The sequence below is a fragment of the Prionailurus viverrinus genome, unplaced genomic scaffold, assembly GCF_022837055.1.
Source record: "Prionailurus viverrinus isolate Anna unplaced genomic scaffold, UM_Priviv_1.0 scaffold_86, whole genome shotgun sequence".
Taxonomy (NCBI): Eukaryota; Metazoa; Chordata; class Mammalia; order Carnivora; family Felidae; genus Prionailurus; species Prionailurus viverrinus.
Window position 1 is genome coordinate 38,575 of NW_025927648.1, and position 8,551 is coordinate 47,125.

General features: G+C 58.4%; 1 protein-coding gene across 1 annotated transcript; it reads left to right on the top strand.

The window, feature by feature from the left end:
- Positions 1-2,406: 2,406 nt before the first annotated feature.
- On the top strand, positions 2,407-8,460 carry CCDC86 (coiled-coil domain containing 86). Its single transcript, XM_047848555.1, has 4 exons — positions 2,407-3,218; positions 6,003-6,132; positions 7,795-7,869; positions 8,064-8,460. The coding sequence occupies exons 1-4, from the start codon at positions 2,458-2,460 to the stop codon at positions 8,181-8,183; spliced, it is 1,086 nt and encodes a 361-aa protein (XP_047704511.1). The 5' UTR covers positions 2,407-2,457; the 3' UTR covers positions 8,184-8,460.
- The last annotated feature ends 91 nt before the right edge of the window (positions 8,461-8,551 follow it).

The following is an 8,551-nucleotide window of genomic DNA, read 5'->3' on the forward strand; positions in this document are numbered from 1 at the left end:
GAGCCCAGCAGGGGCACCTGGGTGGCTCAGTCGGTTAAGCAGCTGACTGTGGGCTTCAGCTCACACATGGTCTCACGGTTTGTGGGTTTGAGCCCCACGTCGGGCTCTGCGCTGACAGTGCAGAGCCTGCTTGGGATTCTCATTCTCTCTCTCTCTCTCTCTCTCTCTCTCTCTCTCTCTCTCCACCCCCCCAAATAAATAAATAACCTTAAACAAGAACAGAAAATGACCCCAGCAACACCTATAAGGGAGTGGGAAAGCAGGGACCAGGAAAAAGCCAAAAGAGGGTGTCTCTGCAGACCACTGGGGCTCAGTCCTGCTGGGGGCCTCTGCGGAGGGTAGATGCAGGGGGTAGAACCCCTCAGCATCCTTTCCCCGCCCCCAAGGGCAAGGAGGCTGGGATGGTTGCAGTAGGAAGCAAGGGAGTCCCAGCAGTGACCACCGCATCAGGCTTCTCTGAAAACTTCAGGCCTCTCCCCTGGGCCCCTGAGCACCATTTATAATGACACTGACAAACTGAGCTCAGGAGGGAGTGGAGGGTTCTGGGCCAGAATTCACTTGATGCCTAGGTTGATGAAGGGTCTCCACGTGGATTCAAAACATGTCTGTAAAACATCTCCCTTTCTCACACCACCCTAGTAGGGATCTGACGCCACCCACTGAAGTATTTTAAGCAGGGCCTGTGGGGATCCGATCCAACTGGCATTTGTGAGTGACCCCTCCAGCTGAGGACAGGAGTTCAGGACGCAGGGAGCAGAAACTGGCCTGGAGCAGGCCTGGTCCAGTCTCCACCAGCCACCCTGGTCATGCACACTGGGCTCAATTCTGAATGGCGGGCCATTTGCCCTCCAGGCTGGAGCAAAGAATTTAAGGAACCAAGAGCCGGGGGCTAGGAGAGCTGGGTGAGGAGGGGTCCTAGCTGCTTCTGCAGTGAGAAGCTGAGCTGGGCAGGGCCACTGCAGGGCCTTCCATGGCCCGGGAACAGGAGGGTGCTGAGCCTACAGATGGAAGGGCCAGGAAGGTAAGAGGCTGACACGTGATTACCGCACGAGAGTGCAACTATTTCTGATGACATGAAGGGATGGTGGAGAAGCCTCCCTAACCTTTAGGGAGGGGGTTTCAACAGGGTGAACTCACCAGGATGCATCTTGGATGCCGTGGGGCACCAGCCAAGGGGCAACGGGTATTAAGGGATTCTCAGTCCACTTTTCCATCCTCCAGAAACCTTTGTCTGGGTTTTCCTCCTCCTCACCTCCTCCTTCATCAGCACTCAAGACACCCTGGGCCCAGTCTGACACTCACTCCCGCTCCAGTGTCAGCAGAGTGACTCAGCGGGTAGGGGCAGTGCTCAGGGCCTGGACTTCTGCTCTGCCTTCTGAGTCCCCTGAGCACCCCTGGACAGCTTCCCAGGCCCTCTCATAACCCCTCAGCTGGAGAAAGAGTGATCTGTAAAAGAAGCCAGTGGGACAGCCGGACAGGGTCCTGGGATCCCTGCGGGCCATCCCCAGGCAGTTCTAAGGAAACACTGAAGATCTGGGATACAGCTGGGCAGCTTCCAAGATGTTCGTCATCAGACTCACGCTGTGAGTGAATCAAAACTTCCTCTTGGGTCTCATGCAGCAGAAGGGAGAAGGCAGGCTCACACCCTGCAGCAAGGACCTCTGCCTTGGCTAAAAAGCAGCTCAGTGATGATCTGAGCACTGTTTCCAGAACTGGGGCTGAAGGTGCAATTGGGCCACAGGACAAAAGGTGGTGCATCTTACCAGCTCCTCAACTTCACGCATGAATGTTGAAAATGTTGAAAAGGGAGAGCCATAGATACTTAAGCACGGGATGGGAGAAGGGAAGAAAGGATTACCTTTAACATGCAACTCAAGACTTACATTTCCCGCTTCTGGGATTCGCTACAGAGCATTAACTCTGGTGGTTATGAGTACTCCGTCAGGATGATTCTCGATATACCTAAGCTCGTGCAAAATCACCCATATTACAAATGAGAAAATTGAGGCCCCGAGGGTGGGACCCCCGTCCAATTAATGGCACAGGAGTGAGTTCGCCGCAAAGTTTCCACCCAGCCTTGCCTACAGGCGCCCTGGACCTCTTCCCAATCCTCGTCTCCCCCGGGAATGGGTCACCCACCCCCTTCCCTTCTCTGCCTGCACACTCTTCTCCTCCACCCCGGGGGAGTAAGACTGCACGAAAGGCAAACGCAGCCCACGAACAAGCCATCCCCGGGGGGTAAATGCGCCAAAGCGCTTTGCGCACGCGCCTTGTAAGCCCAGCCCCCTCGGGCCGTCGATCCCGCCTCTCCGCCCAACACCGACCCGGTCTCCCCGGCAACAGCCCCTCCTGCCCCACGCTGATAGGGCGGCCCCTGACGTCATTGGACCGCGCCGGTAGCCGCAGAGACGGTCGCGGCTGCACGTGGGTGAAATTTGGAAACTTACAGGCGCCACCATGGATACACCGCTCAGGCGCAGCCGGCGGCTGGAAGGCCTAAACCCTGAGTCCCCCGACACCCCCAGCTCAGTTTTACAGGCGAGACGGGCCCTTGTGGAGTTCAGGTCGGACCCAGAAGAAACGAGGGAGCCTGGGTCACCTCGGAGTGCGCGGCAACCCGGCCTGGAGTCCCCCCGACGTCAGCCGGAGACAAGCCCGGGATCGCCTATTCTACCGCAGGGTGCAGGCTTGGGGTCCCCCCGAAGGGAGCCAGAGCCGGGCCCAGGGTCCCTCCAGCGCCAGCAAGATCCAGGCCCGGAGTCGCCCCCAATACTTCCGGAGTCGGGTCCAGAATCCCCCGGATTTCAGCCAAAGCTAAGTGGGGAGTCCGCAGAGTCCTCCCAGGCCCAAGAAGAACTGGACTCGGAGTTGGCCCTGAATAAGAAGGAGCTGGCCCCGGGGTCTCCCCGACATCAGCTGCAGCCGGGCCCAGCATCACCAGAGCCTTACCTGGGTCAGCAAGCGCCGGGTCCGGAGCCCTCGCGGCCACTACAGGAGCTGACAGCGCAGTCACCCGGCTCCCCCCGGGGTCAGCATGAGCCGAGCAAACCACCTCCGGCCGGCAAGACGGTGAGAAGCGGCCTCGGGGCAAAGAAGCGGACGAGCTCTTCAGCCCAGGCCCCAGCGTCCAAGAAGTTGAAGGAGGTGGAGGAGGTTCCTGTAATCCCTAAGGGAAAGCCCAAATCGGGGCGGGTGTGGAAGGACCGCTCCAAGAAAAGGTGAAGTTGGAGACCGCGGGGCAGGGGTGTGGTTCTCTGTGGTGTTGGGGTGCCAGTGCCGCCTGGAGACGGGCCCTGGGTTGGAGAGAGTTCACATTTTGGGGGTCTCACACAAACAGCTAATTATAATCAGAATGTGGTAAAATGCCCCGGGAACCCAGGGAGGGTGAGACCGTGCCCTGAAGGTTATGTGATGCTTTCCTCCTCAGACTACCTGTGGACCTCTCCTGTAACACCTTATTTGTGTTTTCCTTCAGCAAGCATTATCTTTGCCCTCTGCCTAGAGAGGGAAGCAGAAGCGAGTAAAGCAGCCATAACATGATAAAAAGCCGGGGGGCCTTCACCACCTTGTATCTGTTAACAGTTATTTGTCTCTGTTATAAGAAGTATTACCAAGCCCTGAGTGTATAGAATACTGCTAAGCATCTTGGTGAGGGTTGGCCAGGGCAAAGGCCTTGCAAAGAGAGGGACCGGCACGCGTCGTGGCATTTAGTCTGCACATCAGTACCGTGAAGCAGCTGGTGTTAAGATTCTGCTCGTTTTGCATATGAGGAAATCAAGGCTGTGGGGAGAAATGGGGGGGGGGAGGGGATATCCGACGCTAGGAGGTCAGGGGTGAAAGCCGAGAGACCAGTAAGGAGGCAGTTGTAGTAGAAATACAACAGGTTCAGAAGCTGCAGGCCGGGCTTGTGGATAAGAGCCAGAGGGCCGTTGAATTGATGTCTGGGGTCTTTGAGGAAGCAGCTTCGGCGGGTGGTGAGTGGGCCCAGAGACCGGCGAGGTAGCATCTGCAGCAGGAGGTATCCGAAAGGAGGCCTGCGGAGGGACGCAGTCAGCTGGGAAGGCCTGGCCGCAGCCCCACCTTCCAGACTGATGTCAAATGGCACCTGCACAGGACTCCTTGGGTGTGCCGTCTTCCTTCTCTGAAGGGTGGCGTTTATTGGGTACATACCATGCGCTAAATGCTTCTCCAGCCTTGTCTCCATTGATCATCCCACACCCTTCGGAACAGGAGCCATTCTCGTCTCCGTATAACGTGGGAAGTCGCCGAAACCCAGGCTACCTCGCCCAAGGTCACTCAAGTAGTAGGCAGTGGATTCAGGCCCTGAAACCCAGGCCGGCCTGCCTGCCTGCCTGCCTGCCTGCCTGCCTGCCTGCCTGCCTTCAACCTCCAGGTAAAGCCAGTGCTCTGGAACCGCACCGCCCCAGTAGCTAAGCCGCCGGGCACATGTGGCGATTTAAATTTAAGTGGATTAAAATTTAAGAACCCCCAAATTCCGATTCCTCCGTCACACCAACCACATTTCACGTGCTCATCTGACAGAGCGACTGGAGGCCACCTTACAGGACAACGTAAATACAGAGCATTTGCAGCATTACAGACAGTTCTGCCGGGCTGTGCTGCTCTAGAAACATGCAGCATTGTGTCCTGGAGCTCTGTGTGCATCCAAGTCCCCACTTTCCTGTCCCTTTGGGTTTCTCGCAACTGGGGTAGGGAGGAAGTCTGTGCTCAGCCCCGTCCTTTTGGCCTTAGGAAGCCAGGTCTTCAGCACCGGGTCCCTGGGGAGAGGGCGAAGGAGCAGTGTGTGTGTGTGTGTGTGTGTGTGTGTGTGTGTGTGTGTGTGTGTGTGGAGGGGCAGGGGGGTGTTCTCGGGTCAGAACTCGGCCGAAGGTGGACAGGCCTGGGGTCAAGGTCCAGGCTGTGCGTACCAGACTCCTGCGGAGCAAGAAGGTGGGGAGATGACCCAGGAGAGCAGAATTGATTGACCTTTCCCCACGGTGGGGAATGGGCTCTGCCCTGTGTGCACCACAGCCTTCAGAGGCTGGGGCGGGCCCGCTGACCTCCTGTGACCACTTGGGGTCCCATATAAGGGACCAAGAAGTGGATGAAAGTGGATGAAATTTCAGAAGTCAAGAAATGGGTAGGGGAGGCAAAAAGGCCACTAGGAGAGGATCTGCTAAGGAGAAAAGGCCCACGGGACACCCAGGAAGACTTTAGATAGTTCTAGGAGAAAGACCTATGGAAAAGGGGAGAGCATAGCTAAGTGAACCCCCATGGTCTCATCACCTGCTCAACTTTCTTTTTCTTCCTGCAGTATTTTCCAGCACATCCTAGATGGATCATTCCACGTGTACATCCTTGCAGTATGCATTCTAACAGAGACCATCCCGTTTGTCCTGTGACTGTAATGTCACTCTCACACTCAGGAACACCAGGACGTCCCCGATACCTTCTAATGCTACTGCCCCTTTTACATTCCCCCTACTGGGGAGAGAGATTCTGAAGAGTTCGTTACAGAGGCCCCTCACCACCCGCGCTGTTCTGAAACAGAACAGGCCGGCCCCGGAGGGAGGGAGCCCTATCTCCAGAAGCATTAGCACCCAAGCTGACTTTGCTTGGTGGAAGCAGCAGAACTTTACAGAAAGGCTGTGTGGTCTGGACTATGGTCATAGACAGCCTTCAGTCTTGACTGCCGTTCAGGTACAAGGTGACCTTGGGCGATGATTCAACCTCTTTGGCCTTGGTTTGCTCCTCTGTTGAATGGAGAGGACAAAAGTACCTGTCCCAGAGACCCATAATAGGGCTTAAGAAATGGCAGCCGGCATGAGTGGGGCCCATTCCTGCCCCAAGTTTCTGCAGACCCGGAGGGCTGACTGCCTGGCAAGCAGGCAGGTAGGGATGTCATTCTCCCTGGGTTCTGGGGTAGAAGGTCCAGAGCCGAGAAGAGAGTGGGCATTGGTGCCCCCCACGGACTACAAGAGTGCCCGTCATCTCCCGCACAGGTTCTCCCAGATGGTTCAGGACAAGCCCCTGCGCACATCCTGGCAGCGGAAGATGAAGGACCGGCAAGAGAGGAAGCTGGCCAAGGACTTTGCTCGGCACCTGGAGGAGGAGAAGGAGAGACGCCGGCAGGTGAGGGGCCAGCCAGCCGGGCTGAGGCTGGAGCTCAGGGGCCTGATCCGGTGACTGCTGTGATAGGCCTGGGTGGGGGAGAGGGGGACTCCCACCTGTGCCCAGAGGGAGGCAGGGCACCAGGCTAGAAGCAGAAGTGGGGTCTGGGACCCCAGGTAGGGAAGCCCAGTGGAACGTCCAGCTTTGCCCAGGGCTCCATATGACACTCGATGATGGGGAGGAGCCCGGGACAAGGCCCCCCCAGTGGCCCTCACTGATGATAGAAGCATTTGGTGAGATGGGCTTAGGGTCCTTGCTCAGGTAGAAAAGCTTCATCCCCGGAGTTGTTGCCATCGTTCTCCAAGAAGCAGCCACCATGCGTCAGCAAAGTGGATACCCCACACATTCCTCCGGCTGTCTCCCGGACGTTCTTCCCCAGGCCAGAAATGCCCTCTCAGAGGTTCCCGATCTCCGGGAAGCCCCAGGGTGGCACACACAATATGGGTCAGGGACCATCACACCAGGACTGGCATTACTGGAGGAATGTCACTTGCCTAGTGATCCCAGGGTCACGGGAGGAGTGAAGCACCTCACCCCGAGTCTGCTTACTGAGGGAAAGGGCTGAGCCAGTCATTCCGTCATCCGTCGCCTGCTTCGAGCCGCCCCAGCTTGGCCCGTGGCCGAGGCCCTGCAGATACCGAAGCGGCTGCCGTGTGCCAAGTCCTTGTCTCACTTCCTGTGTGGCCCTGACTCCCTCTTGGGCAACACAGGCCTTCTTGTCACCGCCCCTCAGGAACGCCCCTGCCCAGCCCCCAGCCCAGCCGGTCCCCTGATGGGAGCCCAAGTCTCACTTCTCCTTTCTCCCCGGGGGCCCAGGCCACCCCTGTTCCGCTGAGAGGCCAGGCGAGGCTCCTGACCATACAGCGGCCTCGGGGCCGACATCCCCTCGGGCCCCACCAGGGACAGCAGTCACCACAGCCAGAAGACACTGGACTCCCCATTCCCAATACAGACTCCAACTAGATTCATCTTTGAAGTGCTCCCAGGAGGCCGGGTACCATTCCAGGGCCGGTGCATGTACTCATTCATTTATTCCTCAGGACAATCCTATGTAACCTTCCTCACTTTGAAGATGGGGTGTTGAGGCACAGAGAGGTTAAACGAGTTGGCCAAGGTCACCCATCTGGAAGTAGCAGAGTTGAGATTTGAGCCGGGGCCAGATAGCTCGGGAGCCTCTTCTCCACAGCCTCCACCCTTCCCAGCCCCACGCCTGGACGAACCTTAGGGGAGACCCTGAGGAGGTGGGAGTGAGGGAGAGGGCCAGGCCACCCCTCTTCCCTGGCATTTGATGAGGGGCTGGTGCCAGGGGCCGTGGTGCACGTGCCCGAGTTTCCAAGTAGGGAACCACCTGTGTCTTCCCTCCCCCGACCATCCTCCTATCTAAGCCGCATAACCAGGCACCTGCCTTGTCCGCTGCAGTCAGGAACTTCCTGCCGTCGTGGGCCTCTCGTCCCACGGGCATACCTCTTCGCTGGCCCTCCCCCGGCCACACCACCAGCGACAGTCGGGCTGGGGTGAGAGGGCCTTTCCTCCTCCCTGGGAACTCAGCCAGCTCTCTGGGGCCTAAGAGACCGGGGCTGCCTCAGCTCCTTGACCCAAATCCCCATCCTCTGTGTGTTCCAGGAGAAGAAACAGCGCCGGGCCGAGAACCTGAAACGCCGCCTGGAGAATGAGCGGAGGGCAGAGGTCGTCCAAGTGGTGAGTGTTGTCTGGCTCGGGGGACCTGAACCACGGCCAGGCTGGGCGCTGTGTTCGAGAGACCTCGGCAGCCCTGCCTCACGGCCTCCACTCCTGCTGCGTATGACCCAGGCTCCCGTGGGGAGGCCTCCCTTCCCGGGGCACAGGGCAGAGACTACAACTGCACTGACGCCTTCTCCTCACCCCACCCCCAGATCCGAAACCCTGCCAAACTCAAGCGGGCAAAGAAGAAGCAGCTGCGCTCCATCGAGAAGCGGGACACGCTGCCGCTGCTGCAGAAGCAGCACCCCCAGCGGCCAGCGGCCAAGGTCTGAGTCCGGGACACGTAGAGGCCATCTGTGGCCCACCACTGTGTCAGACACCGCACTTCTCCGGCCGCTGTCACGTGCCTCTGCGGGTCTCGGCCCTGCAACTCTAGCCCCACTCCACCCCACCCCACCCCAGAGGGGCTCTGAGCCTTTGAGGACTCTGGGGCCCGGCAGAGACTAGAGGAGGGAAGAGGTTCAGCACCCCCTGCCTCCTTCCCCCTCCTTCAAGTGCCTTGCAACCAAGAAGAGTAAATTCTCTGGTTCCTCGGGGAGCTAACATCTGGAGGGTGATTCCCCAAATGTGTGTTTCTGTCTCAAGGTCATGGGTCCAACCCAGGCCAGGAGGCTGCAGTCAGGAACCAGTTCCCCTCACA